Consider the following 20,000-nt stretch of genomic DNA (forward strand, 5'->3'; position numbering starts at 1 on the left):
ACAAGAGTCGGCTGAAAGGGAAACTGAGAGACGAAAGGTTGAAAGGCGTAACAGGAGGAAAACCCTTTGCAGTTGCTCTATGAAACAATTGCTAGGAGAGGGTTGAGGAAAGTAAGATGGAAAGAAGAGAATATAAATGGAGGATTTAGAGTGAAAGGAATGAAAGGGGTTGCAGCTACGGGCCTTAAGGGACGCCGCAAAGAACCATATTAAGTGATGCCTACAGTGCACCGCGTAGGGTGCACTAGGCAAAATTGGTGTCTCAAGTTGTATACATCTCTCTCTCTCTCTCTCTCTCTCTCTCTCTCTCTCTCTCTCTCTCACACACACACACGCATACACACATTCACATAAAAATAAATTATCTATTTATCACTAAAAGCAGATGTCCTCTCTCTCTCTCTCTCTCTCTCACACACACACACACACACACAAAAAGAAATTGTGAATTTATCACAAAAAGATTCGATGTTATAAGCGTCTCTCTCTCTCTCTCTCTCTCTCTCTCTCTCTCTCTCTCTCTCCAGAGTATCTTCTTCCCTTTCTCGGACAAATCGCGATAACGAAAGGTAGATAAAGCTATGATAACGACGGTAGGAAGGTCCTGGGCCACCCACCCCACACCTGTTTTGGGCTGAGACACTGTAATTACACAGTATATATCACTTACTCACGGTAACTGGTTGAGATGCACTGTACGGTTCGGGAAGAAGAAGAAGAAGAAGAAGAAGAAGAAGAAGAAGAAGAAGAATAAGAAGAATTGGCCGTTACGTAAACAAAAGACTGTGCGCGGCCGACATTGTAGCTACCTCAAACCATTCACTTTTTCCTCTTAATGACCCGTTTGTGTTTCGTAATACGCAGAGAGAGAGAGAGAGAGAGAGAGAGAGAGAGAGAGAGAGAGAGAGAGAGAGAGAGAGAAATGAGACAAGAGAGAGAGAGAGAGAGAGAGAGAGAGAGAGAGAGAGAGGTCATTTCCAGCCATTCCAGCGTTTAAAGAGATACCAGTAATTAGCCGAATATTTCGGAGCAAAATTAATTATATTCCAGTGGCCATCAGCTGATCAAAGAGGCAGCCTGGTAAAAAAAAAATGTTTTTTTAAATAATTTATTTAATTTTCAAGCAATTAAGCATCAAAGGTCCCTGGAAATATTTAGAGGTGAGATCCAGATGTGCTTTGACAAGCAATACAGTGCTTGATAAAATGACAGTAACTTTATTTACAAAAAAATAAATAAATTTCTCTTTGTTTTGTTCCATACGAGTGCATACATGTAATGCATTATAAATAAATTATTTTGACCAATAAATTTCTCTTCTTCTTCTATACGAATGCAAATATGTAATAAATTATAAATACTGCTGAAATAATAAATTTTAATTCGTGCTTTTCGTAGGCCTACAACCATATTTTTATCTGTGAGCGTCGACCGCAAGTTGCATTGTAATTTTAAAAAAGAAGACTTTAAATAGAGTGATCTCTCTCTCTCTCTCTCTCAGTACCAAGTCTTCGATAATTTCTCTCTCTCTCTCTCTCTCTCCATCCAAGACTGGAAGATGCAAAATATACCGGAAGATGCATTAGCAATTCTCTGGTAGACATCAGAGGTGCCTCACACTGAGGGACCTGGGGCAACCCGAACGAACTGTAAGGTCTGTAGGGTAAGGTCTCTCTTTCTAAGTACCAAGTTTTCGATAATTTCTCTCTCTCTCTCTCTCTCTCAGTACCAAGTTTTTATAATTTCTCTCTCTCTCACTACCAAGTTTTTGATAATTACTCTCTCTCTCAGTACCATGTAGTCGATCATCTCTCTCTCTCTCTCTCTCTCTCTCTCTCTCTCACCTCCGTTTGATCAGGAAAATATTGTCACCAGTTTACCCGTACAAGCATTTTTCTTTGTACAAGGATTCTGTGCAATTGGAACCGCAAAAGTTCAAGGGAAGATGCAATGCACTGCTACCCTAAATCAATTCTTCTTGTATTTTAATCATTTAACCTATGTTTTATCTATTTATTTATTCATTTATTTTTTCTTTCTAACAACGGATCTTTTTTTTTTTCCTGTATTGCCGGCGGCCTTCTGTTACTACTTTCGAATGAACACCATAATACTTTAGAATGAACACCATAATATTTTCGAATGAACACCATAATATTCTTTGGAAGCTTGGACTTCGATTCAACGGCCGTGTGGTGTGCTTCTGATTAATAATAATAATAATAATAATAATAATAATAATAATAATAATAATAATAATAATAATAACAGAAACACTTTTGAGTATGATTAAACACTCACAGCGTATTTCCACATATTTAAAGCATATTTTGGAACGTTCAAATCATCCAACAAATAATTTACATATCTGACAAACTACCTGCAGGACAAGAAGGGGAGCCGTTCCAAAGAGACATCCCTATTATTACTACTATTACTAATATTAATGGGAGGCATATTCCATCTACTACTAATACTAAAGGGAGGGCCGTTTCAGAGGCATGTCCTATCTAATACTACTACTACTAATGGGAGAGCCGTTCCAGAGGGGTATCCCTACGAATACTACTAATGGGAGGGCCGTTCCAGAGGCATAACCAGTATACTACTACTACTACTACTGCTATCAGCACTGCAACCTTGACCCTTATCTTCGGAATTTGGTGGAGTCACCCAGGAGGACCAAAGCGATAAGGAGAGAGAGAGAGAGCTACCTTGCCTTTGAACTGATATCTGCTCTAATCTGTACATTATCAGCAGTGCGGCATCATTTAAGAAAACGCTTATCTTGTGAGAAATGAAATTATTTTTTTATTCTCTCAGACACGTTTGTTTATCTGGTTACATATTGTTTCGGCATGGAAGTAAACATACGCTATATACTAGTTAAATTTCTACGAGAAGGCTACTTAATACTTAATTTCATAATTTAAATTTGATATTCATTTAAATATAACTGAAATTAAAATCAAATTTACTTTAGATAATAAATTTTGGACTTTTGTAAGTACATACAAGCTGAATACTAGTTAAATTTCTACGAAAAGGTTACTAAATATAATTTTAAAATTTTTATGTAATAATTTAAATTTAATCTAATAATTTAAATGCACCATTAACTAATTCTGAATAACACATTTTGGATTTTCGTCTATCAAGTATTCTTAACATAACGGCCATCACAAACAAATATAAAAATCCGTGTAAAAAATAATGAATCATTTAAATATCCTTTCAAAATTCTTTTCCACACATAGATATTCTTTAAAATCCTTTTCAACATACAGTTATTATTTAAAATTCTTTCCAACACGAACTGTCATTAACTGTCAATGACAGTTTATGTCCCCGAAAATATTCTCGTCTCTCCGTGGACACCTGACAGTGTTTAACCATTTCGTCATTGACTGCCTTCTGTAGGAAGAGGTAATAAATTATATCCACACACACACACACACACACATGCACACACCCTTGGTAGTAGCTACTGCCATTAAAACAGCTGATCGATGACGTCACGGCGTAACTGCGTCATCTGGCGCGCGAAAATTTCCCGCGCAATTTCCTCGTCTTCTGCCTATAATGTTGCCATCAGTCTCATTATTCGGCATTTTCCAAACACCGTCACTTAAATAATTTGGAAATTACTTAAAGACTTCAATTTACGATAAGATAATAAAAAATTACTTAAAGACTTCAATTTAATGCAAGACACTCTTGAGGAGCAATGGATTTTACTCTCATGAAAATTATGAAAATGAACCAATTTGATCTTCGGCAATTCAGTTTGAATAGGTAAGCAATTACTCGCGTAAGTAATCAAATAGGAGACGAGAATTTCAAATTAGACATGTAACCAAATGAGTGAGAAATCACTATCTGGGAAGACAGTCGATAATTATAACTTCTGTGCATTGTCGGGGACCAAAACAAAGCGATAAAAGGGGAGCTAAGCAAGAAGGGATGACAAACAACAGAAATCACGAAAATGTAATAATATAATAGCTGTGAGAACCCTTACAGTCAGTGACAAAGAGGTGATCTTGTTTAGACAAATGAGCTTCTGATTACTGTGGTGGTATGCTACTTGGCAGAGAGGGAGAGAGAAGATTGACTGCTGAGAGAGAGAGAGAGAGAGAGAGAGAGAGAGAGAGAGAGAGAGAGAGAGAGAGAGAGAGAGAGAGAGAGAGAGAATTGCGATTTTTCTTAAAACAAAACAACAACAAAAGCATGAACACTTACAGTACAAAAACCAATAAGCAATGACGATAATATTAAGTTACTTTTCTTTCCTTATTTTATTTCTTGAAATCTTCAGCTGAAAACCCTAGTGGACAAAGTCAACAGACTATAATAACTCTAAGAGGCTTCTGAAATCAGCCAGCAGAGAGAGAGAAAGAGAGAGAGAGAGAGAGAGAGAGAAAATTACAGTCGATTTTTCTTAAAACAAAATCACTTTTAGTTAATAAATGCGTTCCACTCACTCTCCAACAAACTGTCAAAAACTCCTTTCAGTCACTGTTCGAGAAAAGGCACTTCACATCTTTTTTCATCCCGGAGCGAGCATCTCCCTCGCTTGGCTATACACAGAAGTTCTGTCACGTCACGTCATCACATCACGTCACGTCACTCGCTGCGTCAGTCAACCATTCAATCACGTCAGTGCGTTACAAAGTCACTGCTAAATCCTGACTGTCCAGATCCTCACTTACCATTGCTCAGAGGGAATGGAATCTCAAGAGTTGATGCTTGACTGTCGCCGTCCAACCTTTTTATATCCGGAAAGTACAGGCGTGGGCGGGGCTGGTGACCACCTGGGTGGGCGGAGACAGGTAGGGTCAGTGGGCGGAGCTTCCGTACTGAAGGGGAGGAGCTTAGCTTGAAGGTCAAGAGGAGGAGGAGGAGGGGGAGGGGCTTAGTAACACTGGAGGAAGCTCCAACAGGTGACCTACAGAGATATGGTCAGAGTAGTGGTTGCTAAGTCTTGACAAGACTAGATGCTGTGCTTGGAACGGAGGAATTTGGGATAGGAACCATCCTTTCATAATTATTATTATTATTATTATTATTATTATTATTCAGAAGATGAAGAAACCTACTCATATGGAACAAGCCTACCACAGGAGCCATTGTCTTGAAATTCAAGCTTCCAAAAAACATGTTGTTCATTTGAAAGAAGTTACAGGAAGATAACAGGAAATACATAAAGAAGAGATCAGTTATTATTATTATTATTATTATTATTATTATTAATATTATTTATTATTATTATTATTACTATTATTATTATTATTCAGAAGTTGAAGAAACCTACTCATATGGAACAAGCCCACCACACAGGGGTCACTGTCTTGAAATTCAAGCTTCCAAAGAATATGGTGTTCATTTGAAAGAAGTTACAGAAGGTAACAGGAAATACATAAAGAAGATATCAGTTATTATTATTATTATTATTATTATTATTATTATTATTATTATTCAGAAGTTGAAGAAACCTACTCACATGGAACAAGTCCACCACACAGGGGCCACTGCCTTGAAATTCAAGCTTCCAGAGAATGTGGTGTTCATTTGAAAGAAGTTACACAAGATAATACGAAACGAAAAACTAAATCAACAACTTACTAAATAAACAGACAACAATGTATGTGAATTACTTAAATACAAGAAGAATTGTTTTAGGGTAGTAATGCGTTGTTAGGCAGATCGGCAGGAAAAGCTGATATAAATCTGCAAGCAAGAGCACCACTGGTTTATGATTTAAGAAAATCAGGCTAGAGTGCACTTTCAGCCATTCAGCTTCAGACAGTGAAAAGGAGGGAGTTGGAGTGGTTGGACAGTAACGCCTACAGTGTACCACGTGAGGTTCCCTGACGGCTTATCCACCTACTTGTTAAGGCAGGAATTTTCTCCAGATATATATATATATATATATATATATATATATATATATATATATATATATATATATATATATATATATATATATATATATATATATATATATATATATATATATATATATATATTTGTATAGAATTTAGGACAGAGTCCGAGCGCTGGGACCTATGAGGTCATTCAGCGCTAAAATGGAAATTGAAAAAAAAAAAAAAAGTTTGAAAGGCGTAACAGGAGGAAAACCTCGCAGTTGCACTGTGAATCAATTGTTAGGAGAGGGTGGAGGAAAGTAAGATGGAAGACGAAGAATATGAACGGAGGTACAGTAAAAGGAATGAAAGGGATTGCAGCTAGAGGCCGAAGGGACGCTGCAAAGAGCCTTAAGTAATGCCGACAGTGCACCGCATGAGATGCGCTAACGGCACTACCCGCCTACGATGGATATAAATATTATGAACATTACTTTGGAAGTTAAACAAACTCGTACATAGTATTTAAGAGACCGAATCAACTGCAGGACACAGACTTTGGTCAGGCCACTGGGTGGGCCAAAGTGAATAATATTATCACGCTTTCTTGAATAATTTTAAATGTTTCCAACACCGGCCCCCCACCCAAACCACAACAATTCTCTAAATCCAGACCCCACACTGCCTACTGTTATATATACAATTATTCATTTTAAGAAGCGATAATTTTCGCCTTATAAGTTAATGGGAAAATGTATATGTTAAGCTACGTTCAATAAACAGCATATGTTTACACACAGTAAATCCTGAAAAGTTTAGTAAATCTGAACACTCAGTATGCAAGTTTATTTACTTTACGAAGTGATAACCTGCTCTTTTACAGTTAATGGGAAAATGTATCTGTTAAGCTAGGTTTAAGACGCACATCCCATGATTACACATAATAAATCCCGGAAGGTTTCGCAAATCTGAATAAATTTGTAAGAAGTCACGAGAACAAAATTTTGCCATGACACGACCGCATGGCAGAATATATTACATCTGAATAACTGGAGCAAGATTCAGGTGAATTATCAAACTAACCTCAAGCAACAAGTAAGAGAAGGGTGGCCTCTTCTCTCATGTCATTTAGGAAAACATTCTCTATTTAATTTCCCGGAAAAAATGCGAAATTTATTGTTAAAGGGAAAAGTGAAAGATGATGACTGATTTTCTCTCTCTCTCTCTCTCTCTCTCTCTCTCTCTCTCTCTCTCTCTCTCTCTCTCTCTCTCTGTGTGCCTTTATAGTGTACAGGATATTCATCTTCTCCAACCTTTTATTAATCAAAACTGATGAATATGGGAAGGCAAAAACAAACTTGATTAACAGGCAAACCAATCTGGCTTTGTGGAAACCCACAAACAAACCAATCTGGCTTTGTTGAAACCAAAATGCTAATTACCTATCTAAAAAAAAAAAAAAAAAAAAAAAAAACGCAAAAACAAAACCTAATGATTCTGTTTATGGGGTTTTTTCGGGCAAAGAGAAATGGGTTTCCTTGTGGATTTCCTTAGACAAGTAGTTTGGTTTGTGGGTTTCAACAAACCAAACGGCTTTGTTTGGATGGTTTCTTAAGACAAAGAGAAACGGGTTGTTTAAGGATGGGCAGCAGCACATCTATGTGGCTTTGTGGAAACCTAGAACCCAAACTACCTGTCTAAGATGACCCACAAGCAAACCCGTTTCTCTTCGTCTAAGAAACTTCACAAACAAACCCACTTGCCTTTGTCTAAGAAACCTCACAAACAAAAGCATCAAACCTTGTTGAAACCCACAAACAGAACTACCTGTCTATGGATAACCATAAACAAAACTGATTCTTCTTGTCTAAGAAATTTCACAAACAAATCCACTTAGTTTTGCTGAGACCCACAAACCAAACTATCTAAGAAACCCCTCAAACAAAACTATCTGGCTTTGTTGAAACCTATAAACCAAACTACCTGTTTGAGGTGACCATCAACCAAAGCCGCTTCTCTTTGTCTAAGAAACTTCACAAACAAAAGCATCTGACCTTGTTGAAACCCACAATCCAAACTACCTATCTAAGGACACCCACAATCAAACCAGGTTCTATTTATCTACGAAACCCTACAAACAAACCCCAATTGGGCTTGTTGAAGCCCATAAACCAAACTACCTAAGTACACCCACGAACGAAACTGTTTCTCGTTGGTTAGGAAACCACACACAAACACACACACATTTTGGCTTTGGCGAAACCCACAAACCAAACTATATGTCTAAGGTGAACCACAAACGAAATCGTTTATTTTTGTCTAAGAAACCCCACACACAAAATCACCTGGCTTTGCCGAAACCCACAAACCAAACTGACTGTGGATATCCACAAACAAAATCGTTTCTCTTTTTCTAAGAAACCCACAAACAAAACCATTTGACTGTGTTGAAACCCACAAACCAAACTATCAGTGGAAGGTGACCCACAAACAAAAATAATTTAGCTTTGCTGAAACCCACACACCAAACTATCAAAGGCAAACCAAAAACAAATCTGATTCTCTTTGTCAAACATTTCGCGTTCCACTAGCACACCAGGAGGGGAAAACCAGCGAGAGAGAGAGAGAGAGAGAGAGAGAGAGAGAGAGAGAGAGAGAGAGAGAGAGAGAGAGAGAAGTGCAATTTCATTTACCATTTCAGTCAACCTCTATTGTATTTGGTTATCTATCAAAAGTTTTCATATACTCGAACGCTTTCCATCTCTCTCTCTCTCTCTCTCTCTCTCTCTCTCTCTCTCTCTTCAACTGCGACATCTTTCGCGTAGCTCACTCGTGGTGCATCTTATCTGCCAAGCAGACACCATCAGGAAACAAGGTCTAAGCTAAGTCGACACCGAGTCAGAACCTTTGGCATCGCCACGAAAACACGTAGGCGTTGTTTATTATCGAAAGTCGTGTTCCACTGACTCCCCTGAGCGCATGCGCGGGCACTCGAGCGCGCTTCAGCTTGATAAACGATTGCCCGGGTATGGTAAGTGATCTTTAAAAAGTGAGTTTTTTTTTTTTTTAAATCGTACGTTTATTCAACTCGTATAAAGTCATATACGAGTGTTTTGTAGTATCGTTATTCGAACAAGTGTTCTAGGTATGATTCATCATGATAGAATTGGAATATTAAATTTAAAAATACCAGACAAATGAAATGTGATTTCTCTCTCTCTCTCTCTCTCTCTCTCTCTCTCTCTCTCTCTCTCTCTGTAGACATTTTAATGAAATTATTATTATTATTATTATTATTATTATTATTATTATTATTATTATTATTCATAAGCTGAACCCTATTCATATGGAACAAGCCCACCACAGGGGGCATTGAATTGATATTCAACCTTCCAAAGAATATTATGGTGTTCATTAGAAAGAAGTAACAGAAGGTAATAATAGGAATTACAGGAAAGAGAGATCACTTATTAACAAATTAATAATTAAACAGAAAAATGTAAGCAAATTATTAAAATACAAAGGGAATTATATTAGGGCAGTAATGCATTGCATCTTCGCTTGAATTTCTGAAATTCCCATTGCACGACATCCTCAGTATAAGGAAGCAGTTCCGCAGTCCAATGGTGTGTGGAGGAACAAAGGACCTCTGGAACTGACAAGTTTGACAGCGAGGCACATTTACTGCATATTTGTGCTGCTGTTCAGCGAATCTGGTTGCTAAAAGAATCTATCTAATATAAAGAAATTTTGGCGTTTGAACTTTCTTGTGAAGTGTCTTGGGCAGGAAGGCGACGAGGACCTTTGGTGAGAGTGAAAACTTCTCTCGTCTTTCAATTTCAAACGAAATCTCTGACAGAGAACAAGCATTTGAAAGCACAGATTTTATATGTAAAAGCGAATATCAAATTGAGGTATCACTGAATGTTCAGAGTGGTCTAAAACTGAGGGGAATTGCCTTAATGCTTGGCTGTACTGAAGAGGTCTACGCCATTGCAGTAAATGTGTCTCGCTGTGGAACTTCTGTTCCAGAAGTCCTTTACTCCTCACACCGTTGGACTATGGAACAGTCTCCATGAGGATGTTGAATTGAATTGAAACATAGAATTTAGGCCAAAGGCCAAGAACTGGGACCTATGAGGTCATTCGGCGCTGACAGCAAAAGGTTTGAAAGGTGTAACAGGAGGAAAACCTCAAAGCAGTTGCACTATGAATCAATTGTTAGGAGAAGGTGGAAAGTAAGATGAAAGATAAAGAATATGAGAGGTACAGTAAAAGGAACGAAAGGGGTTGCAGCTAGGGCCGAGGGCAGGCTGCCATGAACCCTAAGTAATGCCTGCATTGCACCGCACGAGGTGCACTGACGGCGCTCCCTCCCTACGGGGTCCCTGAAGATGTTGGGCAATTGGAACCTCAAAAGTTCAAGAGAAGATGCAACGTATTACTACCCCGAAACAATCCTTCTTGTTACTTTAATAATTTACTTACATTTTTATCTAGTTATTTATTAATTTGTTAATTTATCTTATCTAATAACTGGCCCCTTCTTTCAATACTTCCTCTTAAGTTCCTCGTTGGACGAGTCGGTAGAGTTCTCGGCTAGCACTCTGCTAGGCCCGAGTTCGAGTCTCCGGCCGACCAATGAAAAATGAGAGGAATTTATTTCTGGTGATAGAAATTCATTTCTCGCCATAATGTGGTTCGGATTCCATAATAAGCTGTAGGTCCCGTTGCTAGATAACCAATTGGTTCTTAGCCACGTATAATAAGTCTAATCCTTCGGGCCAGCCCTAGGAGAGCTGTTAATCAGCTCAGCGGTCTTGGTTAAACTAAGGTATACTTTAACTTCTGATACTTCTTTCTAAAGAACACCATAATATTCTTTGGAAGCTTGAATTTCAAGTCAATGGCCCCTGTGGTGGGCTTGTTCCATTTGAATAGGGTTCTTCATCTTCTGATTAATAATAATAATAATAATAATAATAATAATAATAATAATAATAATAATATTTCAATTCAAACCCGTCTTCAAGTCTAAGGGAAGCTGAAAGTTACAGTCAAAACGAAGTTACAGAAATATCTGTAACTGACAGACTACTGCGCAAAAAAAAAAAAAATGGAGTACAGCAACTTATACAGTTGTAAGTGTCAGACACTTACAAATTTATGGAGGAGGAACATAAATGCAAAGAATGTGATACGTATTTGAAATATATATACGAGGAAACTTGCTGGTATCAACTGTAGTTACCCAGAGGTATGCAAGGTTCGGAGACGCTCTCTCTCTCTCTCTCTCTCTCTCTCTCTCTCTCTCTCTCTCTCTCTCTCACTCTCACACACACACACACAAGAATGCGCACACATAAAAAGAAATTCTCTCATCACTAAAACACTTGATGTTATAAGAGTCTCTAACATAGTATATACTGGCATCTCTCTCTCTCTCTCTCTCTCTCTCTCTCTCTCTCTCTCTCTCTCAAACACATGCACACAGACACACAAACACATTCACATAAAATTAAATGATCTATCCATAACTAAAACACTTGATGTTATAAGCGCCACTCACTCTCTCTCTCTCTCTCTCTCCCCGGAGCGTTTGTTGGGGGGTAATTAGATATCTCCTCTTGACTCTGATGGGGGCGAGGAACCACTTATGACCGAAACGGTCGGTCGAACAGCGATCTCGTATATTCTCGAGCTGCTCCGTCGACGCCTTCGTCTTCTGCAGTGAGATTCTTGACCTTGTTTCCTGTGACGTCAAAAATCGCTTTAATCCCCGAAGAACCAGATATGTCATGCTTTGTACAACCCCAGAGTCCTCTCTCATCATTGTCGGGACTCCTTTTTTTCTCTTTTTTTGTCGGGACATATTTTTTTATTTTATTTTTTTCTCTTTCCTTCTTGTCCTGAGATAGCTTTTTGGGCATTACGATGAATTTTTTTGATTGCCTTTTTTCTTTTATCTTTTCGTGAGATAACTTTTGGGATTACGATGAAATTTCCGAACTGGTGGAATTTTTTTTTTTATTATCGTCGCGTGCCAGTCGTCGGGAATATTTTTTAATTTGTTTTTTTTTCTCTCTCTTTTTCGTGAGAGAGCTTTTTGGGATTACGAAAACATTTGCGAAGAACTGGCGGTTGTTTTTTTTAATATCAAGTTTGACTTATTTCTAGTTTTCTATAAAAGAAAACTTGCGCCAGCTTTGCCTCTCTTTCCGCCCTCAGATCTTAAAAACTACTGAGGCTAGAGGGCTGCAAATTGATATGTTGATCATGCACCTCCCAATCATCAAACATACCAAATTGCAGCCCTCTAGCCTTAGTAGTTTTTATTTTATTTAAGGTTAAAGTTAGCCATGATCGTGCATCTGGCAACGATACAGGTCAGGCCACCACCGGGCCGTGGTTAAAGTTTCATGGGCCGCGGCTCATACAGCATTATATCGAGACCACCGGAAGGCAGTTCTATTTTCGGTGGCCTTAATTACTGTATACGGATGTACAGAAAACTCGAGTGTGCCAAAAAGACCTCAGCCCATTTTTTACTTGTTTAATATCTCCTGTGTTTGTGACTTTCTTTAAATAAGCATTTTCCTCTACGTCAACAGACTTTGATCCTTTCCTTCAAAAATGATAAATGGAAAAACATCCTTTGCTGCAAAGAAGATATTCTTAAGCTTTATCAACATTCAAGTAAAACATGTCAAAAACACACGTCGGCAACTTATCGTCCACATATCACAAACATGTCGAAACAAAGTCACCAAGCTGTAAGTGGAGAACGAACTTCAGGTTAAATGCTGGATAATCGTGTGAAGCACAGGTTAAAAATACCAACAAGTTGCTGACACATATTCAACTTGTTTGTGATGTGTTGGCAATAATTTGCCTACATGTTTATAACATCTTTTACCTGCAGTGTCGAATTCGAAATGAATAAGACAGAAAATACTAACAATGGAACAGATCAAAACCTCGGCCACAGACGAAAATCGCGCCCTCACTCACGCCCTCTGCAGCTCACCGCAGCATAGGACACGTCCTACGGAGCACCAGTGACGCCCTTGCTGTCGCCCAGACCAGCAGTGAGAGAATGAGACCCTCTGACCAGCAATACAGCACTCCAGTGACGTTATATTTTACATTTAAGGGTAAGCTTGAAAGTCCTCATGCTGTAAGAAAAAATGTTAAGTCCAATTTGGCATTTAGTCCTGAAGACGCCGCCGAGAGAGGTGGAGAAACGGTCCGTCGATTATAATAAGTAAATGGAAAGGAACGTGAATCATTTTTCCTTATTCCTGAGAAGCTTGCCTGAAGAGAAAAGGAAGAAGAGTAGACTGATTCAATGTCTAAATAAAAAGATAGTTTCTGTACTTTATATATATATATATATATATATATATATATATATATATATATATATATATATATATATATATATATATATATAAGTATTCTATATATATATATATATACACACACACACATATATATATATATAATATACACACCTCCCAGCCTTATGAACTGCTATTTATACATCAAAATACATAACTACCTTTTGATGTCGCGATGTCACAAAGGGTACTCAGGCCGAAAATGCTTTTGATCACGGCGTTCTTTTTCCTCAACCGCCATTTCAATGAACGCCCTTGAGCTGGTCTATGAATTACGATTTAATCGGAATTGAAAGGAATTTATCAATTCTAGGAAAAAAATAGTTTGACTACGTAAATAGACTTTGAATGCGTAAATAAACTAGTAAAAGTGCGCCGAAGTTTTTTCGGCGCAATCGATTATTCTGAACCAAGGTCCATGAAATTCTCAGCCGTGGTCCATGAAACTTTCAGCCACGGCCCAGTGGTGGCCTGTGTTGTTGGCACCTGTAGCGGTGCCAGACGCACGATTATGGCTAACTTTAACCTCAAATAAAATTAAAATTACTGAGGCTAGAGGGCTGCAATTTGGTATGTTTGATGATTGGAGGGTGGATGATCAGCATACCAATTTGCAGCCCTCTAGCCTCAGTAGCTCTTAAGATCTGAGGGCGGACAGAAAAGTGCGGACGGACAGACAAGCAGCCATCTCAATAGTCTTCTTTTACAGAAAAATATAAAGGAACTGTCGGAACAAGTAACAGATATCTAAACGAGTCTTCTGCCATGTTGAACTTTTAACGAAAGTGACATCGGTCTAATTTTAGTTGCAATTTTAAATCTCCTGCGCTGTTAGTTAGCGTGTGTACAAAACTGCATGAAATTCAAAAGAAAAAAACAGTTGGCATGAGAGAGAGAGAGAGAGAGAGAGAGAGAGAGAGAGAGAGAGAGAGAGAGAGAGAGAATCAACTGCGACAGTGCCACAAATGAATACTATGAGCACTGATTAGACCTATGCTTTAAAATGGAACATATAAACTGCCTATCCTCTTGTTATCATTCATCCGTTCTGGGGACGAAGACGAATGATGAATTAAATTATAGAAGGACAGGATAAAAAAAAGGACGGAAGATGAAACAAAGAAACGATAAAACAACGAGAGGAAAAGTAAAAATGGCAAAACAAAGGTAACAACACTTCCATTTGTACGGTGCTGCTGTTGTCTTTTTTACTTCACAAGAAAAAATATCGTATTGATTTACGTCAGAGAGAGAGAGAGAGAGAGAGAGAGAGAGAGAGAGAGAGACCAGCCGGCACAACAGCAACCCCATTTCTATTTAATTATGACATCGTATCCCAAACAAAGGTGTACGATGATAGGTCATTAACATTCAGCTTAGTCGAATATGGTCGTAGGTTTAGAGAAGTCTCTCTATCTCTCTCTCTTCGGCGTCAGTGACTGTGGTAGTTTGACGCCAGATAATCTCCCGTCTCTCTCTCTCTCTCTCTCTCTCTCTCTCTCGGCGTCAGTGACCCTGGCAGCTGAGATGCCATATAACTCTCTCTCTCTCTCTCTCTCTCTCTCTCTATATATATATATATATATATATATATATGAGACTACAATATATATATACACACACACACACACACACACACACACTACACACACATATATATATATATATATATATATATATATGAGACATATACACACACACACATATATATATATATATATATATATATATATATATATATATATATATATATATATATAGTATGTGCGTGTTCAACACCGAATCCGCCATACCTCGGGAATAACTTACACTCGAGGGTAATTGCAAGTAATAAGTGCTAAGTAATAAGTGATAAGTGCTCCAGCGTAGATCTAATTTGGCAACGAAGTAGGACAGTGACGTAGCGAAATCGCTATCGAACGAACGATGTCTGTGGCCCCAACACTTGGGAATACGTGCGTGCGTGTCTCTATGAACAGATATTTTTAAATAGTCTGCATATGTACAAATCATTAGACTCATGATGTATAGAATGAATATCTTCTTTTGTACCTGAAACTGTTTGTGACTGCGAGTAACTGTTTATGTATGTTTGTGTGTATTTGTAACTGTTTGTGTATGTATGTGTTGTGTGTGTAAGTGTTGGTTACGTGTCTGCATGTATTGACCACTAGACCCATGAATGAAGTGAATATCTTCGTTTAGATCTGAAAGTGTTTGTGACTGCAAGTAACTGTTTGTGTAAGCAACTGTTTGTGTATGCATGTGCTGTGTGTGTGTTTGTTACGTGTCTGCATGTATTGACCACTAGACCCATGTGTAAAGTGAATATCTTCGTTTAGATCTGAAACTGTTTGTAACAGTGAGTAACTGTTTGTATGTGTGTGTTGTGTGTAATTATGTGTGTAACTGTCTTTTTATGTTTCTGCATAATAACCGTAACCCACTATTCCTGCGTATAAGGTGAAACGCTTTTTTATACTTGTTTGCAACTGTGAGTTACTGTTTATGTAACCATTTATTTGTGTAAATCTTCCTATTTCAACTATGCCCCCTTTTTTTTTAGTTTTCTGAAAATAAAACTATTGCGCCGGCTTTATCTGTCCGTCCCCACTTTTCCTGTCCGCCCTCAGATCTTAAAAACTACTGGGGCTAGGGGGATGCAAATTGGTATGTTGATCATCCACCCTCCAATCGTCAAACATGCCAAATTGCAGCCCCCTAGCCTCAGTAGTTTTTCTTTTATTCAAGGTTAAAGTTAGCCATAATCGTGCGTCTGGCAACGATATAGACCAGGACACTACCGGGCCGTGGTTAAGGTTTCATGGGCCGCGGCTCATACAGCATTATACCGAGGCTACTGAAAGATAGATCTATTTTCAGTGGACTTGATTATACGCTGTACAGAAAACTTGATTGTGCCGAAGAAACTTCGGTGCATATTATACTTGATTTTTTGTTCTTGCTGTGTAGCTTATATATTTTTCTCCCTCCATTGTGAATTAAATGCTTTTTTTTTTTTTAATTCTGTAATATATGACGTCAGCAAGAATGTTTTACTCTTCACAAAGACATTCCTATTCCTCTCATTATCTTTATGTTTCTACTTATTTTTAGCATATTTTTATTCTAAACTACTTCATTTTCGCAAATCACGCAATAACATTTACAGAAACCTTTTTTCCTACTAATTTTTAATATATTTTCATTCTCTTAATTTTCACGAATCCACTTAGAGTAACATTTAGGGAAAACTTATTTCATTTTTCCATGTTGGTCTATTCCGCAGAACTTTGGTTCTAGTTACTCGCGTATATAGTCTCATTTTTGGCGCGCAAGAGAACTCGCTTCTCCCAAAGATAAAAATCAAAGCTGATGGTTAACTTTATTTTAATTTGACCGGGTTTTAACCAAAAGAAACCCAATGCTTTCTTACTTGCCATATTATCTTTCCAGGAAAAGACAACATACCATAATCAATACTGTCGTTCCCTTGCCATACCATCTTTCCAGGAGAGACAAAACATTAGAACTATCTGTTCTTTAAACTAGCTGATTTTAAAGTTGGGAGAACCAGTGCTAGATTATTGTCATATTATCACTGCAGGAAAAAAAAATATAATTAGTAACACGGAATTAGGAAAAAAAAAACATAATATTATTAGGAATATGTAATATGACACTAGGAAGTTCCTCATACGTTTAGTTCCCGGGAATTACAAATAAGAAGTTTATATATATAAAATTTCATATACAAAACTATATTGCCTATATATATATATATATTTATAATATATATAACTGTATATATTTTAGGTGTATATATATATATATATATATATATATATATATATATATATATATATATATATATATATATATATATATATATATATATATATGTAATTTATATATATATATATATATATAATACATACGTCTGAGATCTAATGTACAGTATTTGGGATCAACTTTCAAAAACTGCAAAAAGCTATATTTACAAACAACAAAGATATAAGCAGATTAAAAACGGTAACTGAAATACCCAAGCTCCCAAGTGAGCCGATTCTCAAGTAATCACGGTGAAATGACGAGTTTCCACCCAATTCGAACTGAAAACATTCGAGACCTTTCGAGATGGAAGTCTGAAATTCTACTTAAAACAAGTAAAAAAAAAAAAAAAAAAAAAAAAAATTTTTTTCGGCGCAATCGAGGTTTCCGTACAGCCGCTATAGCATATAATCAAGGCCACCGAAAATAGATCTATCTTTCGGGGGTCTCGGTATAATGCTGTATGAGCCGCGCCCCATCAAACTTTAACCACGGCCCGGTGGTGGCCTAGCCTATACCGTTGCCAAAAGCACGATTATGGTTAACGTTAACCTTAAATAAAATAAAAACTACTGAGGCTACAGGGCTGCAATTTGGTATGTTTGATGATGGAAGGGTGGATGATCAACATACCAATTTGTAGCCCTCTAGTTTTTAAGATCTGGGGGCGGACAGAAAAAGTGCAGACAGAAAAACGTGCTGACGGACAGACAAAGCCGGCACAACTGTTTTCTTTTACAGACAACAAGAACTGGGAGATTCTGAGTACGTCTGATCTGAGAGTCACTTCAGGAAAATTTAATCAGCTTGCAAAGGTTACCATCCGTGACTTTTGAAAAAATCTCAAGAGTGAACTAGATTATTAATCTGTAATTTCTTGTAAATTCCATTTTTTATTTATTTATTGATTTGCTAATTTATTTTTTCTTTTTTAATAATTCCTTTCTTCTTTCTGAGTTCCTGTTACCTTTATTTCTTCTAAATCAATTTCTTCTTTGGAGGCTTGAATTTCAAGTCAATGGCTCCTGTGGTAGCCTTGTTCCATATGAAATAAGGCTCTTCATCTGAAGAACCCTACTCATCTTTGGATAATAATGGTAATAATAATAATAATAATAATAATAATAATAATAATAATAATAATAATTATTAAATCTGACAGGAGTTTAAATCCATTTTTTATTTTTCAATATGTCAAAAGAAATTTTTCTTGCCTAAACTCTTCATTGAAATGTTGTTACAAGTTAAAAACAAAAGTATATCTTAGTTTAATCAATAGACCACTGAGCTGATTTCAAGCTCTCCTGGGGCTGGCCTGAAGGATTAGACTTGTTTTTATGGCTAAGGGTTCTTGGTTTCTTTTGGATACTAACAATAATAATGGAATAATAACATTAATAATAAGAAATGAATTTCTGTTAATAGAAATAAATTCCTCTAATTCTTCATTGGCCAGCCGGAGACTTTAAAGCTGGGCCAACAATATGTCACAAGAGCTCTGCCACCCCTCTTCAATGAAGTTAGCTGGAACAACAGCTATCCAGGTAATGACCGTATTATGACAGTGAGGCAAACAGTCTTAAAAATTAAGAAAAAAAATTTTTTCTTCAAATTTGGCAGAAAACACAACTTTCAAATTACAAATCTTCCCACTTTCGGGTTCCTTGTAAAACAATGACCCAAGGTAGGCCTATTTTTATGCAAAACAGTGACCTAACTTTGCCTATTTTCATGTAAAGCAATATAAAACAATGAATTGGGGTTAAGTCTATTTTCATGTAAAGCAGTGGCTTAGAATTAGGTCTATTTTCATATGGAACAATGACATAAGGTTAGGTCTATTTTCATGTAAAACAGTGACATAAGGTTAGGTCCATTTTCATGAAAAACAGACTTAAAGTTAGGTCTATTTCCATGTAATATAATGAATTAAGGTTAGGTCTACTTTCATGTAAACCAATGACTTAAAGTTAGGTCTATTTTCATGAAATATAATGAATTAAGGTTAGGTCTACTTTCATGTAAACCTATGACAAAGTTAGGTCTATTTTCATGTAAAACAATGACTTGAAGCTGGGTCTATTTTCATGTAAACAATGACAAAGTTAGATCCATTTTCATGTAAAACAAACAATCTATTTTCATTAAAATCCGGGTTATTTTCGTGTAAAAAATTAATTAAATTTAGGTTTATTTTCAAGTAAAACAATGACTTAAAGTTAGGTCCATTTTCATATAAAACAATTACTTAAAGCTGAGTCTATTCTCATGTAAACAATGATTTAAAGTTAGGTTTATTTTCATGTAAAACAATTACTTAAAGCTGGGTCTATTTTCATGTAAAAATCTTAAAGGTAGGTCTATTTTCATGTAAAAAATTACTTAAAGTTAGGTCCATTTTCATATAAAACAATGACTTAAAGCTGGGTCTATTTTCTGGTAAAACAATGACCCAAACTTAGGTATATTTTCATGTAAAACAATGACGTACAGCTGGGTCTATTTTCATGTAAAGCAATGACCTAAGGTTCGGTCTATTTCCATATAATATAATGACCTAGGGTTAGGTTTATTTTCATGTAAAACAATGACCTAAGGTTCGGTCTGTTTTTATATTCTAAGGTTAGGTCTAAAATAATGACCTAAGGTCAGGTCTACTTTCATGTAAAGCAATGACCTAAGGTTAGGTTTATTTTCATGTAAAACAATGACTTAAAGTTAAGTCTATTTTCATGTAAAACAATGACCCAAGGTTAAATATATTTTTATGTAAAGCAATGACACATAAGGTTAGGTCTATTTTCATGTGAAACAATGACCCAGGGTTATGTCTATTTTCACATAAAATAATGACCTACAGTTAATTCTATATTCACGTAAAACAATGACTTAAAGTTGATGT

The 20,000-nt window shown here is 36.8% G+C and overlaps 1 protein-coding gene across 2 annotated transcripts in view; it reads right to left on the reverse strand.

Moving 5' to 3' along the window:
- Positions 1–20,000, reverse strand: part of LOC136840657 (threonine-rich protein-like) — a 112,447-nt gene that overhangs the window by 5,250 nt on the left and 87,197 nt on the right. The window contains exon 3 of one of the 2 annotated variants that reach the window (XM_067107366.1): positions 4,713–4,814. The exons of the other annotated variant lie outside the window; for it this stretch is intronic. Within the exon in view, the coding sequence (XP_066963467.1) occupies positions 4,713–4,715 (3 nt within the window). The 5' untranslated portion in view covers positions 4,716–4,814. The remainder of the gene's footprint in view (positions 1–4,712; positions 4,815–20,000) is intronic. 2 annotated transcript variants of the gene reach the window in all.

Source organism: Macrobrachium rosenbergii, chromosome 8 (genome assembly GCF_040412425.1).
Source record: "Macrobrachium rosenbergii isolate ZJJX-2024 chromosome 8, ASM4041242v1, whole genome shotgun sequence".
Taxonomy (NCBI): Eukaryota; Metazoa; Arthropoda; class Malacostraca; order Decapoda; family Palaemonidae; genus Macrobrachium; species Macrobrachium rosenbergii.